At 40.9% G+C, this 21,805-nt stretch overlaps 1 protein-coding gene across 3 annotated transcripts in view; it reads right to left on the bottom strand.

The window, feature by feature from the left end:
* MARCHF1 (membrane associated ring-CH-type finger 1) overlaps window positions 1-21,297 on the bottom strand; it is a 302,013-nt gene extending 280,716 nt beyond the window's left edge. The window contains exons 1-2 of one of the 3 annotated variants that reach the window (XM_075612191.1): window positions 21,000-21,297; window positions 20,572-20,780 (exon numbers count right to left, since the gene is read on the bottom strand). In XM_075612191.1, coding sequence (XP_075468306.1) covers window positions 20,572-20,670 — 99 coding nt within the window. In that variant the 5' untranslated portion in view covers window positions 20,671-20,780; window positions 21,000-21,297. The remainder of the gene's footprint in view (window positions 1-20,571; window positions 20,781-20,999) is intronic. The other 2 variants (XM_075612201.1, XM_075612183.1) reach the window with 2 other exon arrangements.
* Between the last annotated feature and the right edge of the window lie 508 nt (window positions 21,298-21,805).

Genomic DNA, 21,805 nt, shown 5'->3' with positions numbered 1-21,805 from the left:
TATGGAGCTGATCACATGAATCATACTTAAACAGATGTATACCAAACATTTGAAAAGTTGTTTGGACATACAGGTGGCCAACACCCGAGGCACTGAAGGGGCTAATATCACCAACCCCTTTCCATCTAAATTTAACATATGACTATGCACCAGCTGATTAACCAGATCAGCCAATAACCCACTTCCCCAACTATCACACCCAATGTATCAGCCTTTGTCACTTCTTTTAGTCAGCCAACTACTGGACTCCATACTAGAAATTAGGGCCAGCGTCCGGGCAGACATGCTGTCCCGTAGCATAGGGCCAAATAGTCCTGACATGTCGAACACAGTATGCATTTTTTTTACCTCATCCAAACCCGACCATACAATAAATAAAAAAGGCAATTAGACATTTAGACAATTAGACATTGCATTAAACTGTAATTACATATAACACTAGCACATATAAAATGTAACCATCAAAAACCTCCCTTTCTTCCAAACCTCCCTTTCTTCCAAACCTCCCTTTCTTCCAAACCTCCCTTTCTTCCAAACCATAAGGGAAACTTAAATAACAATTAACACGCAGTTCTACCTTCTGGTTAAAACCATAACACTAAACAACGATTTCAATAAAAATGCAGCTCATTTAAAACCCACTTGCAGGCCTAAATTGAAAATATCCAAATCAATATTATACAAGTGGATTAAATACATCCTATAGAGGTCTATCCGCTGTTTCCAAATCCACATGCCTAACTGAAAATCTTCCCAATCTAATAAACACAGATATAGCCATGTTAACTTCCACTAACAGCTTTCCAATTGTTTTGAAATGACCCTTGAAAAGCAACCAACTAAATTGAACCCCCTCAGACAAGACACCCAAGCAAATGATAAGGCAATTTCTGCTAAATCTCTCTTAATAAGATACATGAATTGTAATGTCTGCATTATGCTTATGTAACAGTGTTTCCCCCCCTGCCCCCAATCACAGATACGGGCCCTAATTGGGGTGTGTGGTGCTTATACCTGCTGACAACAGGAGGGCTGAGTCATCCGCGATGACTTGGGGATACAGGAACAGGCTTCTTGGGTTCATAGAACACATTAGTGATTCATGCGCTCCAGTGCTGGATTCTTATCCTTCATAGAATCAGCATAATGATAAAAACACAAAGAATGAACATTGGTGCTAGTGAGATATCATAGCATAAATCTTGATAGAAGTGAGATCAATAAAGGACATATAAATCCCTGAAGGTCAAGGCTGGGACTATATTGGACTTCTAGGGTTCATACCCCACATAATACTTAGCAGTGCAGCGCCTCCATCTGCTGTAGACTCTAGAGAAATGGGAAACACAATAAGGCGAGCGCAAACAAGAAGAAAACAAAAAACAAAATCAGTAGACCAATAAACTTGATTGGTATATGGAAATGACGCGGGTGGAAGGGTAAATGAGTGAATATAAATATCAAAATCACTCACACGGCCATGTGTGAGTGTAAACACATTACATAATAGGCAGCTTTAGCCTAGAGCTTGCTTCATAAATCACTATTCCTGGAGATGATCTCAGAAGAAAATCCATGCCTCACTTGTGGAGCTCAATCCTCCTTGGTCACTCGTACATAAAATATACCATGGATATAAAACCCAATACTTTTAATCAAAAAACAAGTTAAAATGTCCAATAAAAAGTCAATAATGTCCCAGAACTCACAGCAGCTCTCCTGTATGGCACGATCAACGTTTACCCTGACTTCCGCGTCCGGAAGGTCTGGCGGCGAACGGCAGTTCAGGTATGCCTACGGTGGCTCGTGATGTCCAAAATCCTCCTCAGAACAACTCTGCTAGGAAGGTCCTAGCATGCTGAGATTTGCTGTGGGCGCTTCCTATCTGCTGTACACTGTGCTCCTTCTCCCTTTATTAGTAATCTTTGCTGGCTGCATCACCCCGCAGTGCCCAGTGATTAGACCTCTGCAACCTCCTCCCAGAATCCCTGTGCCATACGTCTAGAGAAATGGAGATGATCTCCCACAGTAGAACTGATTACCTCTCCCCCCTCCAGTTAGATCACACACCAGGCCGGAGGTATATTGTAAACAGGAACAGTTAATTACTACGGTCTGCAGTAACACAAAAGGTACTGAGCAGTCTTCTGCCGGATACAGTCTCTTGGCTCAGCTATCAGTGAAGATGGTCCCTGGACCGTTGCTACAGGCCAAGGGCACCCGCACCCGTCCAAGCTCTTCCCCACCTCCCTATCGGAGGCAGAGGTATTGGTCCACACTCACTCCTCCCCGCAGGGAAGAGCACATGGGAAGGCCCCAATCTCAGGCTCCCAGTTGTTTGTCCTGCCTTCCTCAGACGGAAGGAACAACCTCCAAATTTAGGGCGGTCCTGCCCTTAAGTACAGCCAGAAGGCGGGTACCCCGTTGTCCCAGCTGCAATAGGATGTACCACCCCCTGCTTACACTCAAGTGCAGTGGCGAAAATGAAGGGGAAAACCCCAAACATTCAGGTGTGAAGAGCCATTCTACTGTAATTTGGGTACTCGTTTTGCCAAAATTATATGTAAAACTATACTGTACTGTATATATTTTTGGTCACAATGTACTCTGGAGACCAAGGACAATACTATTGTATATGTATGTCCAAGATTACACTGAGTAGGTTTGAGAAATTTTGAAGCAAAGTTTGAAGTTAGTGGTTTTTATATTTCTCTCATAAAATGACATTGTTCAAAGCTTTCCAGCCATAGCTTATTGTAGTAAAAGACATGTTAACGATGTTTGAATTTCTTGCGGCATGTACATTTAGAAAATATATACTTTTGTGGGAGTAATTTTCTGCTAGGAGTAGTTTTGCTTTCACAGTAATATTTTGCACCTTTTACATTAAGGCCTGAACATTTGAAGTGTGAAAAGTCTTGTTAATATAGTGTCTGTTGTAGCCCACAAGGTATGTAAATCTATACTGTACATATCTAGTATCAGTGTAATCAAGAGACACAGGGCAATAATATTTAGTGTTGATTTTAATTACATTCATGAATGTGTTAGAGAAATATTGGACAATAATAAGGAAACAAGTGGATTTGTTTTTATTTTTTCATATTTATGATATCATATCCTGGTTTCATGATATGCAATCTTCCCGAGACAGATACCAATTAACCCTTTGAGTGCCCCAGGATGAAGTCACTACATCATGGGATCTGGCACTCCAGGGGCCCCATGATGTAGTGGCTACTTCATGCTCAAGGAAACTTTTTTTAGATTGGGTCAGTTATTCCCATGGTGCACAGGACACGATCTGCAGTGAAGGGAAATGGGCCGCTGCTGTCACGTGTGCTGTGCCGGAGGGGCCATGGTACTCTGGTGCTGCCACCCCTGTGGCGCTCAAAGGGTTAACAACTTTACTTGTGCTGAAAAACACAATATAATATTTTTAAAGGTACAGGGTATATATGGAGCTGATCACATGAATCATACTTAAACAGATGTATACCAAACATTTGAAAAGTTGTTTGGACATACAGGTGGCCAACACCCGAGGCACTGAAGGGGCTAATATCACCAACCCCTTTCCATCTAAATTTAACATATGACTATGCACCAGCTGATTAACCAGATCAGCCAATAACCCACTTCCCCAACTATCACACCCAATGTATCAGCCTTTGTCACTTCTTTTAGTCAGCCAACTACTGGACTCCATACTAGAAATTAGGGCCAGCGTCCGGGCAGACATGCTGTCCCGTAGCATAGGGCCAAATAGTCCTGACATGTCGAACACAGTATGCATTTTTTTTACCTCATCCAAACCCAACCATACAATAAATAAAAAAGGCAATTAGACATTCAGACAATTAGACATTGAATTAAACTGTAATTACATATAACACTAGCACATATAAAATGTAACCATCAAAAACCTCCCTTTCTTCCAAACCTCCATTTCTTCCAAACCTCCCTTTCTTCCAAACCATAAGGGAAACTTAAATAACAATTAACACGCAGTTCTACCTTCTGGTTAAAACCATAACACTAAACAACGATTTCAATAAAAATGCAGCTCATTTAAAACCCACTTGCAGGCCTAAATTGAAAATATCCAAATCAATATTATACAAGTGGATTAAATACATCCTATAGAGGTCTATCCGCTGTTTCCAAATCCACATGCCTAACTGAAAATCTTCCCAATCTAATAAACACAGATATAGCCATGTTAACTTCCACTAACAGCTTTCCAATTGTTTTGAAATGACCCTTGAAAAGCAACCAACTAAATTGAACCCCCTCAGACAAGACACCCAAGCAAATGATAAGGCAATTTCTGCTAAATCTCTCTTAATAAGATACATGAATTGTAATGTCTGCATTATGCTTATGTAACAGTGTTTCCCCCCCTGCCCCCAATCACAGATACTGGCCCTAATTGGGGTGTGTGGTGCTTATACCTGCTGACAACAGGAGGGCTGAGTCATCCGCGATGACTTGGGGATACAGGAACAGGCTTCTTGGGTTCATAGAACACATTAGTGATTCATGCGCTCCAGTGCTGGATTCTTATCCTTCATAGAATCAGCATAATGATAAAAACACAAAGAATGAACATTGGTGCTAGTGAGATATCATAGCATAAATCTTGATAGAAGTGAGATCAATAAAGGACATATAAATCCCTGAAGGTCAAGGCTGGGACTATATTGGACTTCTAGGGTTCATACCCCACATAATACTTAGCAGTGCAGCGCCTCCATCTGCTGTAGACTCTAGAGAAATGGGAAACACAATAAGGCGAGCGCAAACAAGAAGAAAACAAAAAACAAAATCAGTAGACCAATAAACTTGATTGGTATATGGAAATGACGCGAGTGGAAGGGTAAATGAGTGAATATAAATATCAAAATCACTCACACGGCCATGTGTGAGTGTAAACACATTACATAATAGGCAGCTTTAGCCTAGAGCTTGCTTCATAAATCACTATTCCTGGAGATGATCTCAGAAGAAAATCCATGCCTCACTTGTGGAGCTCAATCCTCCTTGGTCACTCGTACATAAAATATACCATGGATATAAAACCCAATACTTTTAATCAAAAAACAAGTTAAAATGTCCAATAAAAAGTCAATAATGTCCCAGAACTCACAGCAGCTCTCCTGTATGGCACGATCAACGTTTACCCTGACTTCCGCGTCCGGAAGGTCTGGCGGCGAACGGCAGTTCAGGTATGCCTACGGTGGCTCGTGATGTCCAAAATCCTCCTCAGAACAACTCTGCTAGGAAGGTCCTAGCATGCTGAGATTTGCTGTGGGCGCTTCCTATCTGCTGTACACTGTGCTCCTTCTCCCTTTATTAGTAATCTTTGCTGGCTGCATCACCCCGCAGTGCCCAGTGATTAGACCTCTGCAACCTCCTCCCAGAATCCCTGTGCCATACGTCTAGAGAAATGGAGATGATCTCCCACAGTAGAACTGATTACCTCTCCCCCCTCCAGTTAGATCACACACCAGGCCGGAGGTATATTGTAAACAGGAACAGTTAATAACTACGGTCTGCAGTAACACAAAAGGTACTGAGCAGTCTTCTGCCGGATACAGTCTCTTGGCTCAGCTATCAGTGAAGATGGTCCCTGGACCGTTGCTACAGGCCAAGGGCACCCGCACCCGTCCAAGCTCTTCCCCACCTTCCTATCGGAGGCAGAGGTATTGGTCCACACTCACTCCTCCCCGCAGGGAAGAGCACATGGGAAGGCCCCAATCTCAGGCTCCCAGTTGTTTGTCCTGCCTTCCTCAGACGGAAGGAACAACCTCCAAATTTAGTGCGGTCCTGCCCTTAAGTACAGCCAGAAGGCGGGTACCCCGTTGTCCCAGCTGCAATAGGATGTACCACCCCCTGCTTACACTCAAGTGCAGTGGCGAAAATGAAGGGGAAAACCCCAAACATTCAGGTGTGAAGAGCCATTCTACTGTAATTTGGGTACTCGTTTTGCCAAAATTATATGTAAAACTATACTGTACTGTATATATTTTTGGTCACAATGTACTCTGGAGACCAAGGACAATACTATTGTATATGTATGTCCAAGATTACACTGAGTAGGTTTGAGAAATTTTGAAGCAAAGTTTGAAGTTAGTGGTTTTTATATTTCTCTCATAAAATGACATTGTTCAAAGCTTTCCAGCCATAGCTTATTGTAGTAAAAGACATGTTAACGATGTTTGAATTTCTTGCGGCATGTACATTTAGAAAATATATACTTTTGTGGGAGTAATTTTCTGCTAGGAGTAGTTTTGCTTTCACAGTAATATTTTGCACCTTTTACATTAAGGCCTGAACATTTGAAGTGTGAAAAGTCTTGTTAATATAGTGTCTGTTGTAGCCCACAAGGTATGTAAATCTATACTGTACATATCTAGTATCAGTGTAATCAAGAGACACAGGGCAATAATATTTAGTGTTGATTTTAATTACATTCATGAATGTGTTAGAGAAATATTGGACAATAATAAGGAAACAAGTGGATTTGTTTTTATTTTTTCATATTTATGATATCATATCCTGGTTTCATGATATGCAATCTTCCCGAGACAGATACCAATTAACCCTTTGAGTGCCCCAGGATGAAGTCACTACATCATGGGATCTGGCACTCCAGGGGCCCCATGATGTAGTGGCTACTTCATGCTCAAGGAAACTTTTTTTAGATTGGGTCAGTTATTCCCATGGTGCACAGGACACGATCTGCAGTGAAGGGAAATGGGCCGCTGCTGTCACGTGTGCTGTGCCGGAGGGGCCATGGTACTCTGGTGCTGCCACCCCTGTGGCGCTCAAAGGGTTAACAGCTTTACTTGTGCTGAAAAACACAATATAATATTTTTAAAGGTACAGGGTATATATGGAGCTGATCACATGAATCATACTTAAACAGATGTATACCAAACATTTGAAAAGTTGTTTGGACATACAGGTGGCCAACACCCGAGGCACTGAAGGGGCTAATATCACCAACCCCTTTCCATCTAAATTTAACATATGACTATGCACCAGCTGATTAACCAGATCAGCCAATAACCCACTTCCCCAACTATCACACCCAATGTATCAGCCTTTGTCACTTCTTTTAGTCAGCCAACTACTGGACTCCATACTAGAAATTAGGGCCAGCGTCCGGGCAGACATGCTGTCCCGTAGCATAGGGCCAAATAGTCCTGACATGTCGAACACAGTATGCATTTTTTTTACCTCATCCAAACCCGACCATACAATAAATAAAAAAGGCAATTAGACATTTAGACAATTAGACATTGCATTAAACTGTAATTACATATAACACTAGCACATATAAAATGTAACCATCAAAAACCTCCCTTTCTTCCAAACCTCCCTTTCTTCCAAACCTCCCTTTCTTCCAAACCTCCCTTTCTTCCAAACCATAAGGGAAACTTAAATAACAATTAACACGCAGTTCTACCTTCTGGTTAAAACCATAACACTAAACAACGATTTCAATAAAAATGCAGCTCACTTAAAACCCACTTGCAGGCCTAAATTGAAAATATCCAAATCAATATTATACAAGTGGATTAAATACATCCTATAGAGGTCTATCCGCTGTTTCCAAATCCACATGCCTAACTGAAAATCTTCCCAATCTAATAAACACAGATATAGCCATGTTAACTTCCACTAACAGCTTTCCAATTGTTTTGAAATGACCCTTGAAAAGCAACCAACTAAATTGAACCCCCTCAGACAAGACACCCAAGCAAATGATAAGGCAATTTCTGCTAAATCTCTCTTAATAAGATACATGAATTGTAATGTCTGCATTATGCTTATGTAACAGTGTTTCCCCCCCTGCCCCCAATCACAGATACGGGCCCTAATTGGGGTGTGTGGTGCTTATACCTGCTGACAACAGGAGGGCTGAGTCATCCGCGATGACTTGGGGATACAGGAACAGGCTTCTTGGGTTCATAGAACACATTAGTGATTCATGCGCTCCAGTGCTGGATTCTTATCCTTCATAGAATCAGCATAATGATAAAAACACAAAGAATGAACATTGGTGCTAGTGAGATATCATAGCATAAATCTTGATAGAAGTGAGATCAATAAAGGACATATAAATCCCTGAAGGTCAAGGCTGGGACTATATTGGACTTCTAGGGTTCATACCCCACATAATACTTAGCAGTGCAGCGCCTCCATCTGCTGTAGACTCTAGAGAAATGGGAAACACAATAAGGCGAGCGCAAACAAGAAGAAAACAAAAAACAAAATCAGTAGACCAATAAACTTGATTGGTATATGGAAATGACGCGGGTGGAAGGGTAAATGAGTGAATATAAATATCAAAATCACTCACACGGCCATGTGTGAGTGTAAACACATTACATAATAGGCAGCTTTAGCCTAGAGCTTGCTTCATAAATCACTATTCCTGGAGATGATCTCAGAAGAAAATCCATGCCTCACTTGTGGAGCTCAATCCTCCTTGGTCACTCGTACATAAAATATACCATGGATATAAAACCCAATACTTTTAATCAAAAAACAAGTTAAAATGTCCAATAAAAAGTCAATAATGTCCCAGAACTCACAGCAGCTCTCCTGTATGGCACGATCAACGTTTACCCTGACTTCCGCGTCCGGAAGGTCTGGCGGCGAACGGCAGTTCAGGTATGCCTACGGTGGCTCGTGATGTCCAAAATCCTCCTCAGAACAACTCTGCTAGGAAGGTCCTAGCATGCTGAGATTTGCTGTGGGCGCTTCCTATCTGCTGTACACTGTGCTCCTTCTCCCTTTATTAGTAATCTTTGCTGGCTGCATCACCCCGCAGTGCCCAGTGATTAGACCTCTGCAACCTCCTCCCAGAATCCCTGTGCCATATGTCTAGAGAAATGGAGATGATCTCCCACAGTAGAACTGATTACCTCTCCCCCCTCCAGTTAGATCACACACCAGGCCGGAGGTATATTGTAAACAGGAACAGTTAATTACTACGGTCTGCAGTAACACAAAAGGTACTGAGCAGTCTTCTGCCGGATACAGTCTCTTGGCTCAGCTATCAGTGAAGATGGTCCCTGGACCGTTGCTACAGGCCAAGGGCACCCGCACCCGTCCAAGCTCTTCCCCACCTCCCTATCGGAGGCAGAGGTATTGGTCCACACTCACTCCTCCCCGCAGGGAAGAGTACATGGGAAGGCCCCAATCTCAGGCTCCCAGTTGTTTGTCCTGCCTTCCTCAGACGGAAGGAACAACCTCCAAATTTAGGGCGGTCCTGCCCTTAAGTACAGCCAGAAGGCGGGTACCCCGTTGTCCCAGCTGCAATAGGATGTACCACCCCCTGCTTACACTCAAGTGCAGTGGCGAAAATGAAGGGGAAAACCCCAAACATTCAGGTGTGAAGAGCCATTCTACTGTAATTTGGGTACTCGTTTTGCCAAAATTATATGTAAAACTATACTGTACTGTATATATTTTTGGTCACAATGTACTCTGGAGACCAAGGACAATACTATTGTATATGTATGTCCAAGATTACACTGAGTAGGTTTGAGAAATTTTGAAGCAAAGTTTGAAGTTAGTGGTTTTTATATTTCTCTCATAAAATGACATTGTTCAAAGCTTTCCAGCCATAGCTTATTGTAGTAAAAGACATGTTAACGATGTTTGAATTTCTTGCGGCATGTACATTTAGAAAATATATACTTTTGTGGGAGTAATTTTCTGCTAGGAGTAGTTTTGCTTTCACAGTAATATTTTGCACCTTTTACATTAAGGCCTGAACATTTGAAGTGTGAAAAGTCTTGTTAATATAGTGTCTGTTGTAGCCCACAAGGTATGTAAATCTATACTGTACATATCTAGTATCAGTGTAATCAAGAGACACAGGGCAATAATATTTAGTGTTGATTTTAATTACATTCATGAATGTGTTAGAGAAATATTGGACAATAATAAGGAAACAAGTGGATTTGTTTTTATTTTTTCATATTTATGATATCATATCCTGGTTTCATGATATGCAATCTTCCCGAGACAGATACCAATTAACCCTTTGAGTGCCCCAGGATGAAGTCACTACATCATGGGATCTGGCACTCCAGGGGCCCCATGATGTAGTGGCTACTTCATGCTCAAGGAAACTTTTTTTAGATTGGGTCAGTTATTCCCATGGTGCACAGGACACGATCTGCAGTGAAGGGAAATGGGCCGCTGCTGTCACGTGTGCTGTGCCGGAGGGGCCATGGTACTCTGGTGCTGCCACCCCTGTGGCGCTCAAAGGGTTAACAGCTTTACTTGTGCTGAAAAACACAATATAATATTTTTAAAGGTACAGGGTATATATGGAGCTGATCACATGAATCATACTTAAACAGATGTATACCAAACATTTGAAAAGTTGTTTGGACATACAGGTGGCCAACACCCGAGGCACTGAAGGGGCTAATATCACCAACCCCTTTCCATCTAAATTTAACATATGACTATGCACCAGCTGATTAACCAGATCAGCCAATAACCCACTTCCCCAACTATCACACCCAATGTATCAGCCTTTGTCACTTCTTTTAGTCAGCCAACTACTGGACTCCATACTAGAAATTAGGGCCAGCGTCCGGGCAGACATGCTGTCCCGTAGCATAGGGCCAAATAGTCCTGACATGTCGAACACAGTATGCATTTTTTTTACCTCATCCAAACCCGACCATACAATAAATAAAAAAGGCAATTAGACATTTAGACAATTAGACATTGCATTAAACTGTAATTACATATAACACTAGCACATATAAAATGTAACCATCAAAAACCTCCCTTTCTTCCAAACCTCCCTTTCTTCCAAACCTCCCTTTCTTCCAAACCTCCCTTTCTTCCAAACCTCCCTTTCTTCCAAACCATAAGGGAAACTTAAATAACAATTAACACGCAGTTCTACCTTCTGGTTAAAACCATAACACTAAACAACGATTTCAATAAAAATGCAGCTCATTTAAAACCCACTTGCAGGCCTAAATTGAAAATATCCAAATCAATATTATACAAGTGGATTAAATACATCCTATAGAGGTCTATCCACTGTTTCCAAATCCACATGCCTAACTGAAAATCTTCCCAATCTAATAAACACAGATATAGCCATGTTTAGCTTCCACTAACAGCTTTCCAATTGTTTTGAAATGACCCTTGAAAAGCAACCAACTAAATTGAACCCCCTCAGACAAGATACCCAAGCAAATGATAAGGCAATTTCTGCTAAATCTCTCTTAATAAGATACATGAATTGTAATGTCTGCATTATGCTTATGTAACAGTGTTTCCCCCCCTGCCCCCAATCGCAGATAGGGGCCCTTATGGGGTGTGTGGTGCTTATACCTGCTGACAACAGGAGGGCCGAGTCATCCGTGATGACTTGGGGATACAGGAACAGGCTTCTTGGGTTCATAGAACAAATTAGTGATTCATGCGCTCCAGTGCTGGATTCTTATCCTTCATAGAATCAGCATAATGATAAAAACACAAAGAATGAACATTGGGGCTAGTGAGATATCATAGCATAAATCTTGATAGACGTGAGATCAATAAAGGACATATAAATCCCTGAAGGTCAAGGCTGGGACTATCTTAGACTTCTAGGGTTCATACCCCAAATAATACTTAGCAGTGCAGCGCCTCCATCTGCTGTAGACTCTAGAGAAATGGGAAACACAATAAGGCGTGCGCAAACAAGAAAAAAACAAAATCAGTAGACCAATAAACTTGATTGGTATATGGAAATTATGTGGGTGGAAGGGTAAATGAGTGAATATAAATATCAAAATCACTCACACGGCCATGTGTGAGTGTAAACACATCACAAATAGGCAGCTTTAGCCTGGAGCTTGCTTCATAAATCACTATTCCTGGAGATGATCTCAGAAGAAAATCCATGCCTTTTAATCAAAAAACAAGTTAAAATGTCCAATAAAAAGTAATTAATGTCCCAGAACTCACAGCAGCTCTCCTGTATGGCACGATCAACGTTTACCCTGACTTCCGCGTCCGGAAGGTCTGGCGGCGAACGGCAGTTCAGGTATGCCTACGCTGGCTCGTGATGTCCAAAATCCTCTTCAGAATAACTCTGCTAGGAAGGTCCTAGAGTGCTGAGATGTGCTGTGGGCGCTTCCTATCTGCTGTACACTGTGCTCCTTCTCCCTTTATTAGTAATCTTTGCTGGCTGCATCACCCCGCAGTGCCCAGTGATTAGACCTCTGCAACCTCCTCCCAGAATCCTTGTGCCATACGTCTAGAGAAATGGAGATGATCTCCCACAGTAGAACTGATTACCTCTCCCCCCTCCAGTTAGATCACACACCAGGCCGGAGGTATATTGCAAACAGGAACAGTTTATTACTACGGTCTGCAGTAACACAAAAGGTACTGAGCAGTCTTCTGTCGGATACAGTCTCTTGGCTCAGCTATCAGTGAAGATGGTCCCTGGACCGTTGCTACAGGCCAAGGGCACCCGCACCCGTCCAAGCTCTTCCCCACCTCCCTATCGGAGGCAGAGGTATTGGTCCACACTCACTCCTCCCCGCAGGGAAGAGCACATGGGAAGGCCCCAATCTCAGGCTCCCAGTTGTGTGACCTGCCTTCCTCAAACGGAAGGATCAACCTCCAAATTTAGGGTGGTCCTGCCCTTAAGTACAGCCAGAAGGCGGGCACCTCGTTGTCCCAGCTGCAACAGAATGTACCAACCCCTGCTGACACTCAAGTGCAGTACCGAAGGTGAAGGGGAAAACCCCATACCAACTACTGGCAAGCCTGTTAATACCAGGGTTTACTGCCAGCCTATTGGGTAGAATAGTAGCCAAGGGGTACCCCACTACACTCTCCCTCTGGTGGATTCCCAACGATCCTGCTTGGGTCCTACATTTCCGTTGTCCCAGCTACAACAGTATGTACCACCCTCTGCAGTACCAAAGGTGAAGGGGAAAACCCCATACCAACTACTGGCAAGCCTGTTAATACCATGGTTTACTGCCAACCCATTGGGCAGAATAGTAGTCAGGGGTGCCCCTGCTACACTTACATTTAATAATTTCCCAGTTCTTTAAACCTGTTCTTTCTGATCTTTACACCTGTTCTTTTAACCTGCTTTTCCTGGCTAACATCAACAGTACAATGTCAACCCATTCTAAGTCCCAATGTCCCAGTCAAATAGCTGAAACTATATCCCTATACAAACATAACCAAGACCCATAAGGCGAAACTAAAACACTCTTACCCGCCCAATGGATAAAATAATTGCCAGGGATCCAAATAAAATTCGTAGCTACACCTGGAAACACAAATTGTAAAAGGAGCAACATTAAAGCATTAACAATGTCATTCTATATCTGCCAAGGCAGCCATTTGGGTAGTTTTCAGTCAAATTTGTCACTGAAGTCAATTGGGATTTTCAACCGAAAACTTCACAAATGGCTGCGTCAGCGTATTTAGAATAACGCCCTAAATCCTGTCTAATGTACTTTTAACTGTAAGAGGGGTGAAGGCTGCACTCCACAAAAAAAGAGAAAGATGCATACAATTTACCGGTGCTGCTGGTTCAAGGAAGTACCTGCCATAAACTCCAAAGTACACTGAGGAAAAGAAGGGATCCAGCGCTCCACGGATTTCTGAATAAGAAAGATTTATTGTGCCACACAACGTTTCGACCTTATGGTCTTTATCAATCACTTGATAAAGACCATAAGGTCGAAACGTTGTGTGGCACAATAAATCTTTCTTATTCAGAAATCCGTGGAGCACAGGATCCCTTCTTTTCCTAATGTACTTTTAAAGCATCAACTGTAGATTCCCAAACAACTGATTTTTAAAATACCCAAACATAAATGTGCCACTTCCGTAGCCGCACAATTGTAAAGTCTTAACAACAAATTTCATCCAAACGTAAAAATAAATTAATTAAAAGCTGAGTAGTTAATGGCCTCCTCCTATCTTGAACATACAGATGTAGCAAAACATTATTACCCTCGCTAATGAGTTAAATAGCACATATTATCTGTTTCACTACTGTTTTCAATAATGCTACTGTTAAATAACACACCAGGGAACGGTAATGTCTGCTACATCTGTAACCACCATGCTTGTAACATTTAAATATTTGTGTGATTACATTTTTTTTAAAGCGTCTAAATAATTGAATAGCTTTCACGATATAACATATGCCGCCCAAGTAGCTGGCAACACTGGCTGCCTAATTAAACATTCTACCTCATTACAGATACCATAAAAAGACTGTACATGCACTGCTTTCCTTGTCTGCTTCTGATACCAAATGATGATAAACCTTCCACTGTGAATGAGGAAATGCATCTGCTATCACATTTAAAAGCCAGGTACATGTTTAGCTTCAAACCAACTATTAAACTGTAAACAACGAAGCACTAAATGTCGAATTACAGTGGGCAAAAGCGGATACCATGTTGATTGCTAAAGCTGCGCTTATAGTGATGGCAACGCGACGTCGCGGCAAAACAAATGCATTGTCGCTGTCGTTGATGCTTATAGTGTACGCGACGGCGTGATAGCGCTACCAAAAATCTGGTAGTCAGATGGCCAATTGGAGAGCTTCTCTGTCCGTCCCTCTGCCGTCCCCCTTTCTGACGTCATTGGCCTTGTAGCGACGTCGCCTAAACTTAAATTACAACTATCGCGACAGGTGACGTCATCGGTCGCGTCGCCGGCAGTATAAGCGCAGCCTAAGACAATTCCTAGGTTATCTGCACAAATGGCCTTTAAGTAAGGAGAAAAACACCTAGTCAATCTGCAGAATCTAGAAACAATTCGAAATCACACTGGAAACAAAATCTTCCAGCTAGCAAGAACTGCCATTGCAATGGATAAAAAAAAAATCCATGCCTTCAATTCCTCATGTGAACCCTACCCATGTGCATTGCTTTGCAGGGAAAATTTTAATTACCTAATTTGCAATAGCTTTATCTTAATTGTAATAACTAACTGAGCTAATCTAATTAATGACTGCAACTTGGTAACTGTAGACAGCGGCAAACTGATCCGTATCAATTACTATTACTAGATACAGTAGGTGTTTATTGTTGTTGGCTCTGGTTTATTCCCCAGCTAGTGGCTCACAATGTTTTCTTGCCATCCACTCAAAAGTCGCTCACCTTTAGTTGTTAGTTTTCTGGCGAAGTTCATGAATTTGTATCAATTAAATTGTTAGATGTATCTTTAATACATTTACTGCGTCCTTTACTGCCAATTTGTTGTGCAAGTTGGTTTTTACTTGACTTGTGAGTTCATTTCTTCAGTTTATTTAATTGCGAGGGAGTTTTATTCCCTGGAGAATCGATCTTATTGATTATAACAAAACAGCAGTGTTTTAGAACTTTACCCTATTTTTTTAACGTATGAAACAAATTTGCCCAAATTGTTTTTCTGTTAAACAAACAGTTTAATGAAATTCTTATCACAGAACAACTTTATATATGTAGGGGTATTCAAATAGTTGAAAGACTTTCAAGTGCAAAATGGTAATAAATGCTAAAGTGACCCAAATACTAACTTATCATTACACATTTACTGCTCTTAGGCTGCAAAGAAAATTTTCAAGAAATTAGAAATGCTATACAGTATAAACCTTTCGCCACTGAGGATACTTTACAGATAAAATTGCGGTCTTTAAAACAAAATAAAAAAGGTATGTATCCATGAATGAATTGCTAAGAAGATAATTTCCAGCTTTATGATAAAGCTAATGTAACCCTGGTCCCCCGTAGCCTCCTGGAGCGGGTGCGCTAGGCTGCGTAGGCGGTGGCAGGTTCCGGTGCCGACGGGAAGGTTACGCAGGTGAGCGCATCGCCGCAGGCTCCCGGTGGCTCCCTTTGCAGGGCGCCGGCATACGGTTCAGACGCGCGCATGCGCAGTGCAGTTGCACATGTGCAGAGGAATCCCCAAGCCCGGCGGCCATGTTGTGGTTGGCGCAGAGTGTCGGAAGGCACCGCCGGCCATTAGAGAGTTTGCGCATGCGAAGCATGACCCTCAGAGAGGTCCCCATTAGGGGGACAGGCTCGCAGGGGACTACAACCCCCATGATGCCTAAGGGCATTGTACCACATGGCCTAGAGCAGCCAATAGGGCACTAAGATTCTCCTGCTCTGCAGATTGTTTCATTTTGCGCATTTCTGGGACCATGCAAGTCCGAGCTGGGACAAGAACAGGGTAGGAGGTATGTGCAGGTGTCTGTGACATCTGCACTAGGCTAGAAAACCCCTGTTAGGCCCCAGCTAGGCCCCAACCCCCTTCAGCTTGTGGTTGCTGCAGGGACAGGCCCATAGGATAGGAACACAGCCCTGTAATACCAGAGAGAGTGAGGGACACAGCCAGGACGCATTGGCAATTGGCGATTCGGTGATCTGGTACTAGATCACCCTCAGAGACTAGAGACATTGTAAAGGTGGATCACTCCACGTAGGAGCCATCCAACAGTGCGGCACTATTGTGTGTTGATTATTATGCATACAGTAAACTGTTCTAATTATACCATTGTGTATTGTTTATTGTATGTGGGTCCTGTAACAGGGTTATTCTACACTATAGAATCCCGTACAGGTGGAGGTGCTACCGAGCATCATTCCAGGACACACCCCAGGCTCCGAACAGCGGAGGCTCAGGCCTCCTGTGAGCCACCAGGTATTGCACCCTACACATACCGTAGCTACACATCTCCCAGGAGGTGGGGGAAAGTGCGCTACACTAAGATGACTCTTTTTTGTCTCAATCATACCGTACAACTATTCTGTGACAGTTTTTTCTTGTGGGTCTTTAGCCTTCTTTAAATCAGCAACTACATTTCATAAATTGCAAGGACATATTAAAACAACTGCAGTGTTATGGAAACCTCCCATTCTCTATAACTTGGCCATTGATAAGATTACTGTGATGATGGTAGGAACCTCAAGACAAACTTTGCACCCTACTGGCTAACCTGCGAAACATATTTTAAGTCAAGAAAATGCAGAAAAACGACTCCCCTTCCATTACAGGGTGTTAACAGAAAAAAAATCAGCAAATTAAATAGAAGTCTTCCTAAAACAATAGAAAGAGTTGGTCAGTTATCTTGCACTGAAATAAAAAAAAGTTGAAATCATTACTAATATACCAGCTAAAGGTGTGTAGTGTTACAACTACATAGGACAGAGTACATACAGTATGTCCCTATTGGATTTACCTTCAATGAGTGGGTTATTCATGAAATTGCGATAGTGCATTGATTTTAATGGGAGTTTATGAGCAATAGTATCTCGATAGTGCCTATCGGGACTATTGCCGTTTCATGAATTAACCGCAGTATAATTAACCTTTTCCTACATATCTACAGAACTGCAATTGTATCCAGTAATGTTTGGGATTTAGATGAAACAAAGCTAACTATGGGCACAACAATATTTTTAGAACTAATTTTTAATCTCATTGCCTGAAAATCTCAAGATATCATCAATCTGGAAATAAAATGCAGTCCTAATCTTCAGCCTTGCTGTCCATTATAAAACCGAAGAGCTTCTATTTGATAATTGAATGAGAAGAGAATATATAACATACGTAAAGAGCAGCAGAGTCTTCAAAGCCAGGAAAGAAGGGATTTTGTTGTATAATATAAGTAGACTATTTTTAAGGAGGAGATTTAAGCTTGTAAACAGGTCAATCCTTTTACACAGTAGCCTAATGCAACAGTAACACACACACAAAAAAAGAAGCAGCTGCTGTAGATAAGGTTATTTACAAAATACCCCCATTACTAATAATTTTTCTGATCAATTCTTAAAACATCGTTCTAGGTAAATTGAGAACTTGACAACATTTCCGCAAATAATGATTTCCCTATATCTACCATAGAGTATGCTGAATATCAGACATAAAAAGGCATAATATTCCCATGCACTAAAACAGATACAATCTAATTTTGTTTCAAGCGACTTGTTCAAGGTCACACATAGCTGACACTAGGTCCAAATTCAGAATATCAAGAGATGTACTGTAGGTAATGTCTGTTTTATTTTTTCTCCATTCACATTTGATTTACATTTCTCCCCTTGGCCTTCTACTACAAAACATATACTGTAATGCTGGTTAAATGCAATTCTTCCCACAGCTACTGTGCTCTTAGTTTGGCATCTGGGTGGTTTATGGCATTGGATGTTTATATTTAACAATTTTACAATGTAATTTATACTGGAAAATATAGCAGAGCAGGAGGTTTACATTTTTACTAGCTCATAATTTCGAAACATTAATGTTATCTGATTAACCTTTACCCAGCAATAATTCAAAGATATTATTGTGATAGGTCCAAAATATAAAGTGGTTGAGTGACCCATGTCCCATTTAGGAAGCAAAAATTAGAATTTGTTTTAACCACTTTGCTGCCAGAGTGACCATCAACACATTGCAGCGCCATGCAGCGCTGGTTGCCCATCTGGCAGCATATGGATTAATATACCCACAATGCCAAGCATTTCAGGATGGACAGTGTGGCCAAATATGTGCCTTCAATTACTTTTTATTGTGTATACTGTATTTTTTTTTTTTGAAAATGCCACGTAATGTATAATATAAAATAAAATGAGCATACCAACAGTCACAGATAAAGTTGATGTATATAAAAATGATGATAACTACAAATTATTTCTTTACATGGCAACACCATATACATTAATACCAACGACTTCAAAATAATAAAATATAAATGTATTAAATATTTAATAGATTATGTGGTGGATATTTTTTATATTTATTTATGAAAATGTTTTACCAAGAAGTAATACACATTGAGAGTTACCACTCATTTTCAAGTATGTCCTGGGCACAAAGTTATAACAATGCATGGTTACATTAAAAGAACAGAGGTTATACCGTCAATTCACAGACATTTCATGGACAGATAGGGTTGGAAAATTGGGTACAGGGGATAAGAGGCCTGGTGAGTTTCAGGTTGAAATAGAGAAGCTTTAACATCAGCGAATGGCAGCAAATGGCTCACACCCTTTAGCTGCCCTTCGACTGCGCCAAAGGCTGTCCGCCTTTGGGACGACACAGATGTGCACTGAAGGGGTTCCGAATGAATGTAGCTGCTAATACAAAGTTCTTTGTACTCTTGGCTCATTAACATTCCAGTGGGTGGGGTTGACGTTCCACAAAGTACAAGCAAATGTTACCCCTTAGCATATAACATTAGTATATTATTTTGACAGTAACTTGGAGTGCTGCTATTAATTTACAGTATGTTGTTCATGTTTATATTGCTGGGCAACATGTTTCTAGATTACTTAACCACTATTACTACTAAATGTATTTATTCTATGCATCAAAAGTTTTTCTCTTTCTATCACAATCAATTCCTTTCCCAAGAGTATGTTTCCACAACTGTGAGTCTTGACATCTCCTAGCACAATATCAAACCACTGTGCAGTACTGTAAGTATTCTGGTGCAACATGCCATTCACAACCCTCTAGTACTTTCAGCTATAATCATCTTGCAGTCCAGTAAAATATATGTTAACTCCTTAGTAACTTGAGTGACATCTATCACACCGCTATGCAATGTGTGCTGCACTGGAGGATTGAACCACATGCCATGCATTATAACTAAGAATAATTGAATACATTCATTGGAGATGTACTGTACTGTATAATCTATGAAAACATTTTGAGATACCATGCAGAAGGAGCACCAATGTTTAATGTTCTCACTTTATCGTTCTAAATGATAATCACATTCGCATTGAAAATAAAAGATCTAAAGGTTAATTCAATAAGACAGTGACTATTCAGTGACAGAAACATTTTGAATGTCTTTTTCTGGTGCACATACTGTATGGATAGTTTTCCGGAGCTGCATTGCTTTTAAAACAAAAAAAGGCATATGGATAGTTTTATCTTTTTGTACAGTAATTCATATAAAAATTCAACATTCAAGAAATCAATGCCTTCCTCTTTCCTTAGGACAAAGAAATGCATTTCACACACACCATAAGTTAATGAAGAATGCAAATATTAAATATAATGGGAACATTTGTTTATTAAGTTAACCTTTTATGCCAACTGAACATGTTGACTACCTGTATGTCATAAGCATAACTTTTTTTTATTCTCCCTAAATCATAAACTGTAAAAGGATTCATTACTTAATAGAGCTGTCTGGGCTATTGGGGTAAGAAGCAAGACATGTCAAACTGGTCACTAAAGAATTACATCTTTAGCTACAGTAATGTACATGCTACATAAATTAAATCAAGAACTATAATTCCCAATATAGGAAAATTTGGGTTACTGGTGCAAATACAGTTATTATTTACATTTGATAAATCATGCAGCAGAATATTCCCATGTAATTGGTTCATTCAATTCATTACATTTTTGTTTATTAAAATAGACCAAGGAATTTTCTTTTTCCAGCCTCTAGGTTGCTTTTGCAAAAATGACCAGTGTTGGAGTTTTAAAGCTTCTTATTGTGGAGCACAACACCTGTACAGTATGTGAAAAACAATCCTTACTTACCTCAACTTCCTTGTTCTTCTCTTTGTTTCTTCCCATTGAACTTCTTCCATTGCTAGCAGTCTCTTGTGCAGGGACTACAGAAATTTGCTGCACAGGCATGTTGTTGGTGCTGCAGGTAGCCTATACCTGATTGGATGCCTTTGGTTTTCACTCCCCCTTAGTAGCCCACCAGTATACTTGCTCATAGCCTTGCTTTTTCAAGCTTAGTTCTAAACAAAAGAAAGGGGGAAATATTATTGAGAAAGGCTGCATAAAAGTGGATCTTCTAACAAAAAAAAGCAAAGGACACCAAATTTGCAGGGGGAAAAAAAGACACAATCCAGATAGTTTTGCAAAAGGATGGAACACAGCAAGTTCTAAGTCTGGACTGTCACTCGAACACCCTTTCACTCCCCTAAGAGCAGTGAGCAATTCAATTTCTATGGTACCTAATAGCTGTCATGGAAACCAAGGAAACCTGGGTCTCACAGGCCATTATTAGCAAGCGCATTCTCTAATGGCACAGGCTTCCACATTTGCAGCGGCTGCCACTTCTGCTTTTGTTTCCCAGTTGATTCCCCAGGAGGCCACTGAGCACCCTGAGACAGTGCACCGTGCTGACTAGGTAAATAGACATAAGGCTGAAAGGCTTAGTGCCCTATTTCGGAGCCAAATCTCTTCCTTGAAAAGCGTAGATAGATTGGTGCCTTGTCGTTCCTGCGTCTAATCTAATCTGTTTAGCTCAAATGATCTGCCTTCAAGTAAGGAACAGCGGTGAGTGAATCAGGTGTAAAAAAAAGGAATACAAAACCCGGAAAAAACAAGCGTTGTGCTTTTCTGAGGCTGGTATAAAACAGCAACCACTTGCTGTATCATGTATCTGTAAGACAAACAGCTGCAGCACAGGCAAACTCAACAGGCAGCAGAAGAACACAACAGAGTATCGAAAGATACAGTAGATATACACACTCACAATTTGCATGGGTTTCATATATACAGTATTCTACTAAAATGTAAGTGAATTATTGTTATCCCACATTCTCTTTCTTTTGTTTTAGCACAAGGATAAAAACGAAATATTAATTAGAAAATTAATGGTCAAACTACCATTAAAAAAAGTTGTGAACTTGTGGTTAATTGCAGGAGATGGCAACCCCCAGTATATGGATTTTTATAAATATGTTTGCTATGTTTATGTTATGCAAACAACACGTGAATATCCCTTTTAAAATAGATGCATTTTTTACAATACATT

Source organism: Ascaphus truei, chromosome 1 (genome assembly GCF_040206685.1).
Source record: "Ascaphus truei isolate aAscTru1 chromosome 1, aAscTru1.hap1, whole genome shotgun sequence".
Lineage (NCBI taxonomy): Eukaryota > Metazoa > Chordata > Amphibia > Anura > Ascaphidae > Ascaphus > Ascaphus truei.
Note: the sequence above shows the minus strand (reverse complement) of the source record. Positions and strands in the feature narration are given on the sequence as shown.